This window comes from Nannobrachium achirus (genome assembly GCF_963921795.1).
Source record: "Nannobrachium achirus genome assembly, chromosome: 1".
Classification (NCBI taxonomy): domain Eukaryota; kingdom Metazoa; phylum Chordata; class Actinopteri; order Myctophiformes; family Myctophidae; genus Nannobrachium; species Nannobrachium achirus.
This window is the reverse complement of record NC_137810.1, coordinates 49,726,720-49,744,246: the sequence shown is the minus strand read 5'-3', so window position 1 is coordinate 49,744,246 and position 17,527 is coordinate 49,726,720. Positions and strand designations below refer to the sequence as shown.

The 17,527-nt window shown below is 44.6% G+C and overlaps 2 protein-coding genes across 2 annotated transcripts in view; both read left to right on the top strand.

Annotated features, from left to right (window-relative positions):
• Positions 1 to 17,527, top strand: part of LOC308292628 (E3 ubiquitin-protein ligase RNF170) — a 484,996-nt gene that overhangs the window by 435,583 nt on the left and 31,886 nt on the right. The gene's annotated exons all lie outside the window — the stretch shown is intronic.
• ralgps2 (Ral GEF with PH domain and SH3 binding motif 2) overlaps positions 1 to 17,527 on the top strand; it is a gene marked incomplete at both ends in the record, with an annotated part of 92,085 nt that overhangs the window by 74,074 nt on the left and 484 nt on the right. The window contains 10 exon segments of the mRNA XM_080722712.1: positions 413 to 503; positions 2,273 to 2,340; positions 3,377 to 3,518; positions 5,502 to 5,653; positions 7,122 to 7,176; positions 8,536 to 8,613; positions 11,024 to 11,129; positions 13,096 to 13,188; positions 16,197 to 16,302; positions 17,243 to 17,334. Of these exon segments, the coding sequence (XP_080578838.1) occupies positions 413 to 503; positions 2,273 to 2,340; positions 3,377 to 3,518; positions 5,502 to 5,653; positions 7,122 to 7,176; positions 8,536 to 8,613; positions 11,024 to 11,129; positions 13,096 to 13,188; positions 16,197 to 16,302; positions 17,243 to 17,334 (983 nt within the window).

Sequence of the window (17,527 nt, the reverse complement as noted above, 5' to 3'; positions counted from 1 at the left end):
AGCTGTGGCGCTTTGAGCTCAACGCGTGACGTTTCCTGAGCCTGAGGAAGAGCGTTGTGATCGAAGCGCCACAGCTTTTTTTTCAGAGCATCTGTCGCATTGGAGCCCTCAGTGTGGGAGCGTTTATTTGTTTTGCTCCACAGATGTCCCCCCGCACATGTCTGTGTATGGCGGAAGGACTTAACACAGACCATGTCTGGACACAGAATGTACTGTCACAGTTTTATTGGCTGGATCATGTCTTAACATCTACATGAGATGCACACATGTTCTGTACACACACACACACACACACACACACACACACACACACACACACACACACACACACACACACACACACACACACACACACACACACTCAATCCCAAACTTTAATTAATACACGTTTTCTCTCTCTGTCTTCCCTCAGACATACTAGTATTGCCTCATGTCCAAAAGTATCTCAACTCAGTCCGGTATATCGAGGAGCTGCAGAAGTTTGTGGAGGATGACAACTACAAGTAAGTCACATCCTGATCATCGAGTCCCCGGTTCGATTCCTGACTGATTTGCTGCATGTCACCCCTCTGCTCTTTCTCCCCTTCTCCTGTATAGGGTTGGAGGTGGTAACCGCCGTACCGCCGTACCGCGGTATACCGAGGTCTACCGCGGTGTCATTGTGCTTACCGCGGTAAAAAGACTAAAAAAAGGTCTATTTTTTATTGGAAAACAAGCGAGTTTTAAAACGGGGGAGAAGCGAGGACCGCATGCGTTCCATGCCGCTCTGCTCTGGGCCATGTACCACACGTTGGAAGCCACATACGTCACTCAGACACAGACCTGCACACAGTGCAGGACAGTAGAGTACGGAGCACAACTCTGACGGAGCAGCATAAACTTTCTCTGTAATCCACTCGACACAAGGATGTTAATACATACCTTGTGTTGTGGCATATCTTTTTTTATTCATACGGATTACTGGCGGAGCGCGGGCCGCGTGGACTAAAACCGAAAATGAAACTATTTTACTTTTTCCACCGCGTCGCACGTTGTGCCCCGTCCAGCGGCGCGTCGGCGATTTTATAACCTTTTCTGTCAAGTCTTGTAACTAAAACCTGTATATAGCAGCACTCAATCACTGCGATTTGAGAGTTGAGACGTGACGTGAGTTTACAGAATCACTGTACACGATCTGACTACCCTTCCTCTTCTGGTTTGTTCACACAGCTGTTTGTGTCTGAAAAGCCCAAGTAGCTAGCCTACGTTACTATGGTAACCCGACAGTGCAGATCTAAAAGCTCAGAACGCGTCGCGGATGCGATGTGTTGTGAGCTTGTAGATCTGCTCCTTTGAAAGCCAGACCCGCTGTGCTGTACGGAGAAGTATAACTCGGGCAGTCAGGCTGTGTCGCCTCTCCACTGTGGAGAGGCGACTTTTGGGAAGATGATTGCAATATTTTGGCTTATCGCCGAACCTTAATTAATAGATACGGGGGTGCGGTAATTACCGCAGTACCGGCGGTAAATGGGAAGACGGTAATCGCGGTAACAAAATGTCCATACCGCCCCAGCCCTACTCCTGTATGTCTCTCTCTCTACTGTCGCTATCAAATAAAGGCTTAAAAATGCCCCTAAAATGTTCTTGCTTGATGGAAAAGAAGGAAAGTTACCGCAGCATTGTGGCCGTAGTCACCTAAGAACTTGAAATATTTGATTCTTAGCACTTTGAGTGCCATAGTTTTGTTAACTAATGTCGATTACTGCCAAGGCTTTTTCCTATTGTATTTACCTGATTTTCGGCGGCTCTGTGCCCATTGTGCGCCGTGGGTGCTCCCGTTCTCGGCCACTGAAAGTCTTTTCTTTCACACGAGGAAGAAAAATACAACCGCGATGATCCGTGTGTAAGTTATGGTCCATAGAAAACAGGCCGTTTTGACCAAACGTGCGATATGGGATATGGGATATGGGATTTCTGCAGCCAGGATGAACACATTTCAATGGCCGAACGCAAGTCGCTGGAAGTGGCTTTAACGAGGCATCATGGGAAAGTCTTTCCTTCACTCGCGGCCACGGGAGCTATTGGTTACCATGGTAACCAGCTAAGACGTGCAGGGACGTCTTAACGGGGCCGCGGCACTCCGAGATGGAGGTTCAGACGCCTGTGGACGTCTTAGACATCCCATGTGTTAAATTAGCAATCGATTTTGAACCTGATTCTGATGCTGGGACCAGCACAATGCCTACTACTATTTCTCTGCTAAATAACTAACTGATGATTCATACGTGTTCAGGTTATCCTTGAAGATTGAGCCAGCCACCAGCACACCACGAGCTAATGTCTCCAAAGAAGACCTTGTTGGTGAGTCATTGATGGAACTCGTAAACATGTTTATAGGTCTTCACTTGGTTTGTGGTATAAAATTACATTAAATTGGTGGTAGTACGGTAGTTGAGTTGCACACCACTAGAACCGGTGTGGCTTTGGTGTTACGGTCTATCTTTCTTATGTTGTCTATCTTCTCTATGCTGTCTATCATACTGTCTCTCTTGGTGTTCCTACTTTCTTTCATTTGCGAAAAAGATGCAGAAGTGCTGTTAACAACACAAGGCGACACCCATTAATCCTTAACTGCTTAAATCTTGTATACCTTTTTCGACTGGATTCCCCCAGGGATCTAAATCCAGCCCTCTCATTGGTTCCCTCTATACCAAATCTTTTCAGAAATTCACGATTGATGTAGATTTGCTATATTTGCAGATTATCTGAGAACATTTGCTTGTGATGAGATGCCCCGAATAGGGACTCTAGGGAAAACGTCCTGTGAAGCTTGGACAATGTGACCCTGGCCATACGTAGAAAACATAACCAATTGACCAAAAGCCAGATGTAGGAGTGGTTAGCACCACTCTAAACAGAATGACATTAAATTAAATGTTTTATGCAGGGGTCTTCAATGTTTTCAGGCCAAGGACCCCTTAGTTGAGAGAGAAATGAAGCAGGGACCCCCACAACATTTTCATAGATTCCATATAGTTTCATCAACAATCAACAATCATCAGTGTATTTTGGATTCATTACAATTTGTGTTTATTTAACCACTTGAACCGTCAATACCTTTCACTCTGTACTTAGTCTGCTCTTTCACCCTCTACACCAAAGCTTTTTGCCGAAAATATCTACAAGCTCACAACGTGCGAGATCTGCTATTTTTGGCTAAAGTTCTCTGAATATGGAAGCTAGGGTTCAAGTAGTTCATATAAAAAAATGTTTCTATCACACAAAGATTTGGAGGACCCCCATGTAGTAACTCTTGAGGACCCCCTAGTGGTCCCCGGACCCCCTGTTGAAGACCCCTGGTTTTATGTGTCAACTTTTCTGTCTCCCCTGCTTCCAGGCCAGGAGGCGTCGGCATCCCCCCTCTGCTGCCGTAAAGGGTCGGGAGTGGCAGACGCAACCATGATCATCCCGGCCACGCCCCCCTCCCCCAGGAACCTCCTGCCCCATGGGCACAGGAAGTGCCACAGTCTGGGCTACAAGTCAGTCAAAGTCACACCCTCAGTAGGACACAGAGCAGAGCCACACACTAAACAGTAATGAAACTAACTTTCAGCCAGTCTCCCGCCGTACTGCACACCATCAATCAAAGTGGACTGGGGCGATCGTCTGGCCCCACCTTTCCAGGGTCGCCACCACGACCTCCTGTGTACATGATTATTACTATAGTTTGATGAGGAATGTAATTTATACGCTTCTGCAATAATTAATGTTTATTCATACAAGTGGAATCTATATGCTACTGAAATAATTAATAATAATAATCTAACTATTAATTTAGCAATTGTCTGTCTGTCCGTCCATCCGTCTGACCGTCCATCCGTCTGACCATCTGCATGCTGACATCACTGATACTACACAGTTTCGCCGCCATGTTAACCGTCTGTCAGCAGTACTCTGACGCCATACTCTGATGTCATAGTACTGACATCACAGACTGGCCTGGACACGGAACACCATGTATGGGCATAAAGATCTGCCCAACGGGCACTCCAACAAGGAACACCATATAAGGGCATAAAGATCTGCCCAACAGGCAAACATGAACATTAATCTCTATTACCGGTTGATGCCCCGTTATTATAATTTTTTTGTTTTAAATGTGTCAGGTTTTTGGGTGGCTGGCCTGGTAGAGTGCATGCCATTAATAGCCTTGCGTCGCCAGACTATATATCCCTGTGTGGATATGAGTCTGGTACTTCTATATGGAAGGATCTTTTCCATGGGGTGGTTTTAAAAAAAACGTATTGGTCTGATTCCAGGCTGTGCCATTAAGGCTCAGTCTTTGCACAGCCGGCCCAGGTTCAAATCTGACCTGAGGTTCTTTGTTGCTCTTTGTGACTGACTATAAAGCATGGCAATGCAAAACAACTTCACAAGAAATAGTATTTCTGTCTAAACTCCCAAATGTCTTTAGATCGGTCTACATCACGTCTCTTTTTGCCTTGTTAGCAGTTATTTCTCGATCCCAGATATACCGATTACTTCGGATGACAGAACATCAAGCCAAAATGGCAAAAACTGTCTATCAAGGCACCCAACGCGGCAGCGATGACAAGGAAATTGAGAGACCTCCACCACAGCGCGCTGTTCTCACAGCTCCATTGTGTCTCTTCTTAATGTGTACTGTTTGTTAGGAACACACTGATCAAAATTAAATTCAAATGTTAAGCCCTGGTCTTGCACATTGTTGCATACTGTACTTTCTTTATCCTTATCTTCTTTTGAGAGCTTACAGTTGTCAGTAGTGTTGTTATGCACTGAAGTTAAACAACCACACGAGACACATTCCTCATGTATGCAAACATACCTGGCAATAAAAAGAGTGAAGAGTTATGATTTTGACAGAGATAAATAGCCTTCCCGTGTGTCTAGCTATTAGAGTCTTGGGTTAAAAGTCAAAGTCTCCCAAAGTACGGCCTGACATATTTTAGGCAAGGCAAGATGGCGCAGCAAGGTTGACAATTTCAACCAGTAGATTGCAGCACTGACCTCTTGAACTTATTTTTGCATCACAAGTTAAGAGGCATAAAACAGAGTTTCCATCGTGACTAGGATTGACATTTTACCATACAATATAAATAAATAATGTTCACAGCTCAAGAAATAGTGCCTCATTACTTTTTAATGTACGTATTATTTATTTTCATAAGAGTTTGGTATCTGTGTGTGCATTGTCCTTTGTATATGGAAGATGATGCATGTGTACAATACTAGGATTGAAAAAAAAATATATATATATATACAACCGGTTGTACCAATATTATTTTTGTGATTAGTATTTTATTGGATTTTTGTTCTTACAACACGACAGCCCGAAGGGCAGTCACAAGACTACACAAAAGCACAAATAACCAAATATAAAAACCAATGTTGTACCAATATTCATCTCCCCCATCTCTCTCTCTCTCTCTCTCTCCTCCCTTCCATCTTTTGTTCTCTTTTTGTCTCATGGTCCACTCCAGCTTTATTCACAAGATGAACACGGTGGAGTTTAAGAGCGCTACGTTCCCCAACGCTGGCTCTCGCCACCTGCTGGACGACAGCGTCCTGGAGAGCAACACCCCCACCAGGGGACACGCCGAGAGCTCCACCCTGTCCAGCGGGATCTCACTGGGTAAGACAACCAGAGAAGCCTGACCCCAGAGGGGTCTCCAAATTATTTAGAGGGGTCTCCAGATGATTAACTTAATGTGCAACATTGTTTTCTCACTTAACAGTAAACAAACCAACATCAAGTTTAAGTGTATAGAGAGTATATGCACATTTCTAAAGTGACAATTTAAGGACTTTTTAATACCACTAAAATGACAAATTAAACATTGGCCAAATTGTCAAATATTAGAGGTAGAAATTGTGAAAATAGCCGATCTACATGCTCACAACGCCTCGCAACGCAAGGCGTTGTGAGCATGTAGATCTGCTATTTTCACAATAGAACCGTATTGTACAAAATGTAATGCCTCAACTCTTAGTGCTTGTCAAGGTGGGGGTCCCCAGTTAAAATATGATTATTTTGGCCTGAAAAGGTTGAGGACCACTGCTCTAGATCAGGGGTCTTTAACGTTTTCAGGCCAAGGACCCCTTAGCTGAGAGAGAGATGAAGCAGGGACCCCCCACTACATATTGTATAAAATTGTGTTGCAGATTACAAATGTTCATAGATTTCTTATACAGCTTAGACTTGTTTGACACCTGTCGTCATGGTGGAGTAATTTGTATTTTCAGACATTTAACCACTTGAATTGTCAAATACTTACTTTTGTCTGCTCTTCTTTTCCCTCGACAAACCTCTTTGCCAAAAATAGCTGATCTACAAGCTTACAACGCCTTGCAGCGCGAGGCGTTGTAAGCTTGTAGATCTGCTATTTTTGGCTAATGCTCCACTCAGAATAGGGATGCTAGCGTTCAAGTGGTTAATGTAAAAAACATGATGCCACAAAGATTTGGCGGCCCCCCTGTAGTAACTCTGAGGACCCCCTGGGGAAGAGCCCTGCTCTGGACCCATGGTTCCTAACATGTGGGTCGGGAAGCTTGCTCAGACAGCAATATGTAACAATATTTATTACTTCAAAAAGAAGGTAATAATTAATATGTAATCTGTTAAAAAATCTAAGTAACTAACTAGCCCTAAACAGTGCTTGCTCAGTGGCTCATGTGCTGTGTGTGTTGTTCCTGAGACACTTCCATATGTATGCTGGTCGTCTTTTCGTCTCCTTGAGCGCTGCTGCTGAGCGCACCTCCCCGCCTCTCCCACAGCTACAGTGGAGGCTTGCTGTTGCGTCTATGAACGTGTGTGTGTGTGTGTGTGTGTGTGTGTGTGTGTGTGTGTGTGTGTGTGTGTGTGTGTGTGTGTGTGTGTGTGTGTGTGTGTGTGTGTGTGTGTGTGTGTGTGTGTGTGTGTGTGTGTGTGTGTGTGTGTGTGTGTGTGTGTGTGTGTGTGAGAGCTCGGCACCGCTGTGTTTTGGAGAGACTCCCCGGCTCGGTTCGGCTCCCGGGTGATCGGTTCCAGGCAGCCCCGTGCTACCCTCTAGTCCAGAGTACTACATTTTTAATTGTGTGTGTGTGTCTCTGTGTGTGCGCAGGGAGCAGCGAGGGCTCTGAGCTCAGTGAGGAGATGTCCTGGCCAGCTTTTGAGAGGTAAGTCCATTATACACAATATGGCGTGTGCTTTCTTCACCCATTAACCTAAAAAAAAAGGCCATGTATCGCCCTGAACTCTGTTGTGATTGAATGGTGTGTGAAGCTCTGGCCTTGAAACGCTGCTACAGTGTATGCACAACAATGATACGCCCTGAGCAGCATTGTCTGCAGCCTCGCATCTAAAAGGCTAATTAACGCTTGGTCACACAAGCGCGTCACACGGCAAACAATATTTGTCGTGCGACGTGGATGGGTGACATGAATCGGCGACGATTGTATGATCCAGCCTCAACTCGAGACCACCCTGCCTCCATCATCGCTCCACTGCTCCTTCCCTGTTGTGAAGATGCAAAAGTCACTCCTTTAGCCAGCATGTATCAATCCACTCAATAACTGCACGCCAATAACCGTCTGCTGCCAAGACCCCGATAGGCCTCAGACAAACACTGTCCCCGGCCCAGAAACCCAATAGGCCTGAAAAAGCATCGCAACCCCTCTTTTCCAAAACACCCAATCTTCTAAATCCTTTCACGCTGCAACCACCAATCCATCCATAACTCTTTTTAATAATGTGCCAAATGACAGCTCCAGCCTCCTCCATCCCAACTTTAAATCATGGAAACACACACAGAAGAAACTAAACACACCACAAACACACACACACACACACACACACACACACACACACACACACACACACACACACACACACACACACACACACACACACACACACACACAGGGGCGTCACAGTTGGGGGAAAAGTGGGACTGAGTTACTAGGGCCCAAGGTGGTGGGGCCTTCATTATTTTATACTTAAGCTATTGAAAAATAGCAAATATACAAGTTGTAGTGCTGCTATTTTTGAAAAGTTGTGAAAATGTGTGCAAATCTTTGAATATACATTTTTTAAGCAAACATTTGTAACTCAAATTTTGCTTCTGGGGGTCCCATGTACTAAATATTTTGAGATGGAGGTCCGTAGCCAAATACATATCATTTTTGGGGTCCTTCACATGAAAGAGTTTGAGCACCAATGACATAGAAGCATAGGGTTTTTCAAAAAAAACTCTGAAGAATTTGAAATATTCAAAGACTTGCACAATCTTTAAAAAAAATAGCAGATCTACAAGCTCGCAGCGCTGTACTCGGTGCTGCACTGCGAGCTTAGCTTATATAGAGTATCTGCTATTTCTCAATACTTAAAGCACAAAATGTGAGTGAATCCTTGTACCCCAGGGCCCAGAATTTGGTGCGACACCCCTGCACACACCCACACATACACACACACCTACAACCTTAACAGTGTTCCCCCCCCCAATCCCACCTATCCTATTCCTATCCTATTCTGAACAGGACTCGGTTCTATCACTCTCTGGGCCCTGTGACCCGTGTGACTCGCCTCCCCTACAGAGGAGTCCTGAGGCCCAGCAGGTATACAACAACCCCACCCGAAACCTACCGAACCTAAACTAAACTCCCTCCCCCCTCCTCCTCCTCCTCCTCTCCTCCTCCCCTGCTGGGAGCCACTGTTTGCTGGTGCTTAAAGAGGGTCTGCGTGCGGTGGTGGGATACGCAGCTGGGAGCTGGGGGTGTGGCGTGAAATGGCGTGTTTGGGAGTTTTGGGAGTGTGTGTGTGTGTGTGTTTTTTTTCCCTTCTACTCGGCAAAAAAGGTAAAGGAGACTTTTGTTGCCTCAGAGACATAATTCTGCCTTTGGTCTTTACTGCCCTCCATCAATCTGCCAGTTTGAACACGCACACACATGCACCTGCGCACGCACGCACGCACGCACGCACGCACGCACGCACGCACACACACACACACACACACACAGCGTTGTTGAGATTCAGTAGACCTAGAGTAATTCTCATTGCTTTCCAACATATTTCCAGAGTTTGGAGCTCAGAGTGAGTTTCCATACTCACAATGAACTCCACGTGTGGCTGGAAAGACACATCCTCATAACTACGGTAGCGAGAGAGAGACAGACAGACAGACAGACAGACGGGGATTAAGTGTGATCACAGCCAGTTCCCATAGACCAGTGGTTCTCAACCTTTTCAGGCCGCGACCCCCAGAATAATAATATTCCCCGTATCGTCGGCAGGTTAACATTTTACCTGCGTCACTTGTAGGGGCCGCGGCCCCCCTCCATGGGGATGCGGGACGGGCCGGGCCGTTTGAAGAAGCCGCTGTCCCTGAGGCGGGCCAGACTCGCGTGTCCTGCATAAACTAACGCTATGCTCAATTTCAATGAGACTCTGAGAGTGTACAAATGGACCCACCGTAAGTCCATTTGGTTCCTTTTGCACGCTCTGAGGGTTACACAACCGTAAGGGTCCATTTGGAACCCCCTCAAGGGACCATAGTTTGAGACCCACTGGTGTAGCAGAGTGTTGCCAGTGGGCCCATATGCTCAATGTCCGCACCCTGACTCTGTTTGCCCACAATGGAACAGAGCCTTCGTTTAATATTGTTGGTAACACCTGTGAAGGAAGTAAGGAAGAGGCCCAATTTCTTTCCAATATGGCTGCTGTGCACAGAGTGACCGCGACCTTTTGTTTGCCAACGGTTCTGAGCTGTGTATCTATTCTGCATCTAGCATAAGGCAAGACCCAAATTCAGAGGGAACATTTGTCTCAAATATTTTGCTTCTGGGGTCCCTGGAACAAAATGTTTTGAGATGGGGGTCCGCGGCCAAATACATATCATTTTGGGGGTCCTTGACCACTGATATAGAGCAGAGATTAGAGCAGTGATAGCTGAGTGGTTAGTGTCCACACCTAGGACTCCGGAGGCCCCAGAGGTCGCAGGTATGATTCCCCGCTCCAGCTATCACTGCTCCCCTCTCCCCCGCGCTCCTTGTGGGCAGCACCGGGTTCAGCTGGGTTAAGCTGGAAAACTGAATTTTCCCTTGTGGGATGATGTAGGTAAATTCATATAGGCCGATTCTACAAATGTCTTCTAAATCTGTAAAACTGTTTTCTGAAAAAAATAAGTCGGGGGGGACGAAGATTTACTATTCTGTCCCTATCGTGACATAACGCGGACGGCGCTGAGTCGGCTCATGCGACCTTCGCAACGCTCGACACGGCGACTCGCTCACTAGCTTTCGCTCGGCGGTGTCACGTGGATCAAGGTTGCCTGGGACGGCGCACCTCTGTCATTTCCACCGAAAACAAGAACCTAACTGAACCGTGGTCCGTTTCAGAAACATGCATTGTGACCATGCCCAGAATATAGATGCTAGGGTTCATTTGGTTAAGACAGTCGCTTACAAAGAGGGCTGGGCTCTCCCTCCTGTTTCTCTCTCTCTCTCTCTCTCTTCTCTCTCTTTCCTCTCTATCTTTCGCCCCTTTCTCTCACTCTCTGTCCACGGGGCTTCAGTGGGTTTCTGCACTTGGGGCTTTCCTGCTCTGATCCTCCAGACAGACACAATCTGCACACCGCCCTCCTCCGTCTCTCTCTGCTCCCCACTTTGCAGAAAGCCATGCAGAGAGATCTGTGGAATTCAAATTGGCAAATATGACGCAAACCAAATGGGTGTGACATTAAACATCATTAATTCATGACGTAAAAAAACATTGTTTTATTTGTATTTATTTATTAATTGATAGAGGAGAGAGTTTGCATATTGTGTCCGGCTGTATTCACTGCACATTTTTTTTTTGTTCTCACGAGTGTGTGTGTATGTGTGTGTGCGAGTGAGTGTGAGAGTGTGAGAGTGTGATAGTGTGAGAGTGTGAGAGAGTGAGCATGTGTGCAAGTGTGTGAACTTGGTGCTGAATTGATTTAAACGTGTAGTGTTTGTGTTTATCAATGCTGTGTCCATTCCGCTGCAGCTCAGCTGAGTCTGAGGAGCTGGCGGTCCACCTGTATCCTGGAGCGGTCACAGTGCAGGGGGTCCTCAGGCGTAAGACTGTCCTCAAGGAGGGCAAGAAGCCCACGGTAAGAGCATGTGTACACACATACATACACGCACGCACACGCACAGAAACACACACAGAAACAGAAACACCTGGCCCTTGCAGCTGCATGTTAATGGTGAGGTCTAGAGAACAGCATCTATAAAGACCATCCCCAGAACAAGAGTGGGCCTCAGAGAATCACCGATAACTTCCTTCCTCTCTCTCTCTCTCTCTGTTTGTCTTTACCCTGGGCCTTCATTCTTTCCACACTGAACAATCCTCTCTCTCTCTCTCTCTCTCTCTCTCTCTCTCTCTCTCTCTCTCTCTCCCCCCCTCCCTCCCTCCTGCTTTTATGTCATCCTCATGTTTCAAAAAACATATCGTCACTGTCGGGCAGAAACCTTGTATCTCCAAGTTTCAAATTTGGATTTTTTTTCACAAGGCCATCGCCCATCGCACAAAAGTAGTGAAAACAGCCGATCTGCAAGCACACAACGTTGTGTGCTTGTAGATCGGCTGTTTTCACTAGTTTAAATCATTTTATAAAATGATAAATACAAAACAAACGGTTTTGGACATACAAGGTTTCCACCCAACAACGTCGATATATTATTTTCTGTCTGTGCACGCTGAGCATCTCTTTCTCGCGCTCTCCTTTGTGCCTGGAAACAAATCTGGAGCTCTTTACAGAGCAGCCGTAACTCATAAGACAGACAGCGAGTCTGTGATCATATATATACTGTAGTGTAGGTGATATACAAGCTTTTGGTGATGATGAAGTAACAGAGAACCAATGTGGGGGGATGCCTCTTTGCTGTGGCGAGCATGAATTAGCTGTTTACTGCCCTCTTTGGTTTAGTTTCACATTCTGTCCCTGCTTCCACCCTCCCCTGTATGATTTTCCATTTGTGAGTCTCTGAGGGTTTCTGTCCTCTCGGTATAACTTATTGCTAATTTTTAAAAGTGCATTCATTCTCATTCTCCAACCATGAACTGGAAAAATCTTTTTTTTTTTCTTTTCTTTTTCTTCCCCAAACCATCAGTTGACATGCGGTCCTCATTCCCTTCAATTTCCTTTCTCTCTCTCTGCCTCTGTAATCTTCTCTTCTCTCTTTATCTTAACTCCAAGTCGAGGGCTTTCCAAGTATGTCAAACAAGGCAGAACCAGACATAAAGCCACAACCAATTTCCCACAGATTTTACACTATAAAAGGATTTGATGGAGGGCTTTCCAAACTGCCATTTATAAGTCTATTAGAAGACCAACCACTTAAGCACTCGAGCTCTATTTTATACTTAGTTGTAGTATGATTGTTACACAGTGAAAATAGCTGATCAACAAGCTCACATGTCATAATGCACTGCGTTGTGAGCTTTTTTTTTTCTTCTTTTTTTAACGTTGCCTATTATGACATGCCCAAAACAGTGATACCAGGTTGAACGTGGTTAAGAAAAGGCTTGTTTTACGTTTGCTTGTTTTAACATTTAGATTTTTATTGTCATACAGGCATCACATTTATCCACCTTATACTGTACATTTCAGCTCCAGGCACAGCATACATAACAATGGTTAAACCTCAAAGATAGACAGTAGTTATGACATGACATGTACGCTTTAGCCTGGGTGCCAGCCTGTTCGCTCCGTTCCGCGATTTGTTTTGTCTCTACGCACCACAGTCTGGAAAGCCTCATATCTCCAAGGGGAGGTGGGACATAGAAGCGGCTGTCACACATCCGTGGCTTCCGATTGGTCTTTGGTGATGTCTGTCAAAGACACCAGTGTGCTGAGTGTGTTTATGATGACGTTGCTACGATAACCCTACTCTGATTCGTTGGAACAACATCCAATCAGCAACGACGACGCCTACGTCACAACTTGCTTCCTGAAATCCGAGTCAACTGAATCATTTCCAAACAAAACAAATCGCGGAACGGAGCACACAGGCTGCCACCCAGGCTATGTACGCTTGAGGGCGATTGTGACTGGATGTTGCCCTTGTCTCCAGGTGGCATCCTGGACCAAGTATTGGGTCGCTCTGTGTGGAACACAGCTCTACTACTACCCTGCCAAGTCCCTAAAGGCCACAGAGAGAAAGCATGTAAGTCAAACGTGCACACACACACGCACGCACGCACGCACGCACGCACGCACACACACACACACACACACACACACACACACACACACACACACACACACACACACACACACACACACACACACACACACACGTCAGTCACACATAACTGTTATGTCACTGTCCTCTCCTCTTACCAACCTCAAATTGCTCCTACATGTTCTCAACACCAGTAAAGCCGCTGGTCATTGTTTTCGTGCAATTGAATCCAGGCCTGTAGAAAGAACACAGCACAGTACATCAGACCTTGTGTGTGTGTGTATATCACTTGTCTTTTAGTTTTAGCCCATTTTACCACCTTTACTCCCAATATAGTCGTTATCCCGATTCCTCAATTACAATTTATTACAATGTAGGCATTTAGCCAACGCTCTTATGACCTACTTAAGACTAGAAAGATGCAATTCTGGGAAATTGCAATTGTGGTTGCAGTGACACGAGTCACACTCGCAAATGGATTCCGTCCTTGTCCCTTTTATGCCCATATATGGAGATGTCATGGTGATGTCATCAATATTAGCTGCAAATCAATTCTGTCTTACCATTTGAATTTTCCCCATTCAAGTCAATGGGGAAAATTAATTCACTAATAACTTAACTCCTTGTCCCTTTTATGCCCATATATCATATGGAGATCCCTGATGTCATTATTATTATGCCCATATTTTGGAATGCCCATATATGGACATACTGTGTCAGTCGCATGTTGTCTAATATGACGTCAGACATCGATGATGTCAGTCATCTCCATATTTGGGAAAAGTTTAATTTTTGCATTTTCCAATTCAAGTCAATGGAGAAAATGAATTCACAAATACATTAAACTATATACAGTATAACGTATCTCTTAGAAAAATGCAAGGAAGTGATTACTGATGAAGCTGATGACCTATCGCCCAAGTGTGTGCCACCAAAACTGTGGGAGGAGTAGCGCGGCAAAATAACGTTTATCCGGAAATAAAGTGGGACCTGATAGGGCAACCAGACTAATAAGAAAGGTAAATACATACATAGAATGCAGAGAGAGACTAGGAAAACTAGGATCACAGTTCTACCAAGAAGAACCTACAGTAGCATCATTCTAAACAATATAATATAAAAAAACATTATCTGTATATTGAAAAGCATAGCATAGCATACCATTTAAACAAGGAAACCTAGCATCTCTTTAAATAACAAGAGAACGACCCTGGTTGAGGAGGGTAAGGATTGTGAAAGCATTGGAGGACCACTTCTGGACAATATATCAATCGATATTATATTGATATTGTGATATGAGACTGATTTTGGATATACTAATGTGGCGATATGTCATGAGTGTTGCCTTTTCCTGGTTTTAATCACCCAAGGCTTATTTTGTACTTTGTACTAAAATGTTCATGTTCAATAGCTAAAATAACCGATCTGCAAGCTCACAATTATATATTAATTTTTTTCCTACACGGCTATGTTGAGGACCAACCAACCATCACAATATCGATCACAATATCGATATTTGGTAAAAAAAAAAGAAAAAGAAAAAAAGAAAAGATATTTAATAATGTCCATATCGTCCATGTCTACCCCAGTCCAGACTGTATATATTTGAAACAGCACAGTAGTGTATGTGTACAGTTACTCTGTGTGTGCACTGCGTGTGTGTGATAAAATGGGAGAAAAAGGAGAGTGAGAAGCAGAATGGATAATAAGCGCAGGGCAGGGGTAGTACTGGGTAGTACTGGGTAGTACTGCGGGATGCAGTGATGTAGGGATGGGACGATATGAACATTTCATATCACGATTATTGTGACAAAATAAATTATCCTGGGTTGGAACATTTGCCAAAAAATACGCGTTGTGAGCTTGTAGATCGGCTAGACAAGACATACAAAAGACTGTATCAAGTACATATATTATAAGTACCTTTTACCAATTATAGAGGGTTTAAGTGGTACCGGATATGCAGCTCGGCAAATAAAAGGTGAATTTATCCCAGTGCATGACGGAGGACGATATCACAATAAATTAAATCTCCACGATACGATTATCTTGGAGGTTTTTTGGAGTGTTTTTTATCACGATAAACGATAATATCGTTTATCGTCCCATCCCTACAGTGATGTAAGGGAGGGTAGGCCTGGCTCAGCAGGGGACGGACAGATGGTAGCACTCATTGGATAATGAGAGCCATGACATCACTGCAGTCCTGGGTGTCATTCTTACCGTAATGGGAACCTTGTGGGAGCGCTCATTACAAAACGCAGGAACCACGTACACCTAAACGTCTTTGTTGGTATTTCCCCTGGGCTGTTGGGCAGTGAAGAGAGACAGGAAACGGGGACAATCTTTTTTTTTCTTCTTTTGTCTAGAGATCCATGCTTTATTTTCATACAAATCATTCCAAGACAGCATAGCATGTAGGTACAGAATATATATTAAAGTTTATAGAATATATATTAAAGTTTAATTTAAAAGATGATACACCTACCAGTAGCAATATGAACGTTCAAGCCATGTGTATAACTATAAACATGATTTTGTGTGGCGAAGAAGCCAACTGTCACATTTTGTATTGACTCTTCATCCGACTGTCATCGTAATGTCTTGTCACTTAATGTTAATAAGACACTTAGAAAATACCGGTTTCAATCGCTGATGCTCCGAGAACTCTCCAAACGACCAAGAAAGCGCTCTCGGGGCATATTTCTGAATGCACAGTGGTGTGTAATGGGGAGGTACTTGGGCTGGTGGTACCTCAATGGGCACCTCCTTCCAAGGGTGGCCTGTGCCACCCAACCTCGAGGCCACCCACTATAATTGTCTCTGGCTTAACGGTAATTCAAGCTTCTGTGTTTTTTCTTTGCAGCGTTCTAATGCTTCAATTAGCGATGTCAGTCTTGTCGTATATCTTTGGTCTGAACTAGAATTTAGCTTGAATTAAAACAGCAGACAAAATTAATTTGGTTTCTCCTCTCTGTTCTCTTGCCCAGTTCAAGTCGACAGCCAGCAAGTGTGTTTGTGTGGTGGGTCTGATGGCCATGATGGCGGATGACCCAGAGCATCCTGACATCTTCCTCTTGACCGACTCTGAACACGGTGAGACTGTGATAGAACATGCCACGTGGACCCATAAGGATCCATTTTGTCCCATTTGTACACTCTCAAGCGTTAAATGACACTGAGAATTTTATGAGAGGCGAGGTGCTATAACAGGCAAGGTAAATAAAGTGGGTTTGGAGTGATTAGCACTCATTAGAATCTAGAACTAACAGTGATATGTCATAACACAGTTAGTTCCAACCTAGCATCGTTACTGTCTGAGAGGCATTGCAATGAGTGCCAATAACCCTAATCTTCATAATCAAACGTACATTATATCTACCTTAACTTGGCAATGGCCGCTGGCAGCTGCAGTTTGCCTTTTTTATATCCAGTCTGAAATATTATTCATGAAACGGTTAAGATATTGGCTCTGGGATGTTATGACATTCAGCTGTCTGGTGTCTGCATCGTACCTATGACTCAATATCTCACCGCACAATGCCACTCAACTCAAGGCTTTTCACTTCTCAAACACTCTTGCAGTCTTAATCTCAACCAACTATCAATTGAAGTAGAGTCTGGAAATGAATAACTGTAACCCTGAAGACACGTTAATGTTATCGCTGAACTCGGTAAGTCGAGATTAGTCTGTGAATAGGTACTTACTTATACATCCTTCAGACACACCAGGGAAATGAAATCCTGTCTGTCTGACCGAGCAGCAACCCCGTTACTGTCAGTTAACAGCATGTGGACCGCATACAGGCGATATTGGTCGTAGCCTTCATACACAGCAATATGTGCACACAGGTTATTGGTCCTTGTACAGTATATTACAGTTTTCACTACTTCCACATGTGCAGTGGATTTGATTTGTGTAGGGCTGAGCGTTGCTGAAGACTCACTAGGCTGTACTCTGTGGGGGAGGAGGAGAGAGAGAGAGAGGGACAAAACGCATGTTGTATTTGACCCTGTGTTTGTCTCCGTTTCCCAGGTAACACCTACAAGTATCAGGCAGGGAACCGAATGAATGCTCTGCTCTGGTTCAAACATCTGAGCGCAGCCTGTCAGAGCAACAGACAACCGGTATGTTGGAATCCACATAGATTCACACAAACGCCTGAATCTCATGTCTAATGTCAGCTTTTTAGATCTTATCTGCCCTTTTCAGTCACGGGAGCTAGGGCATTCACGAATAGTGATTTTTAGTATTTGAATTATTCGACCTCAAAGTATTCGAATAGTCGAATATTCGACAGAACTGGCCAAACTGTCAAAT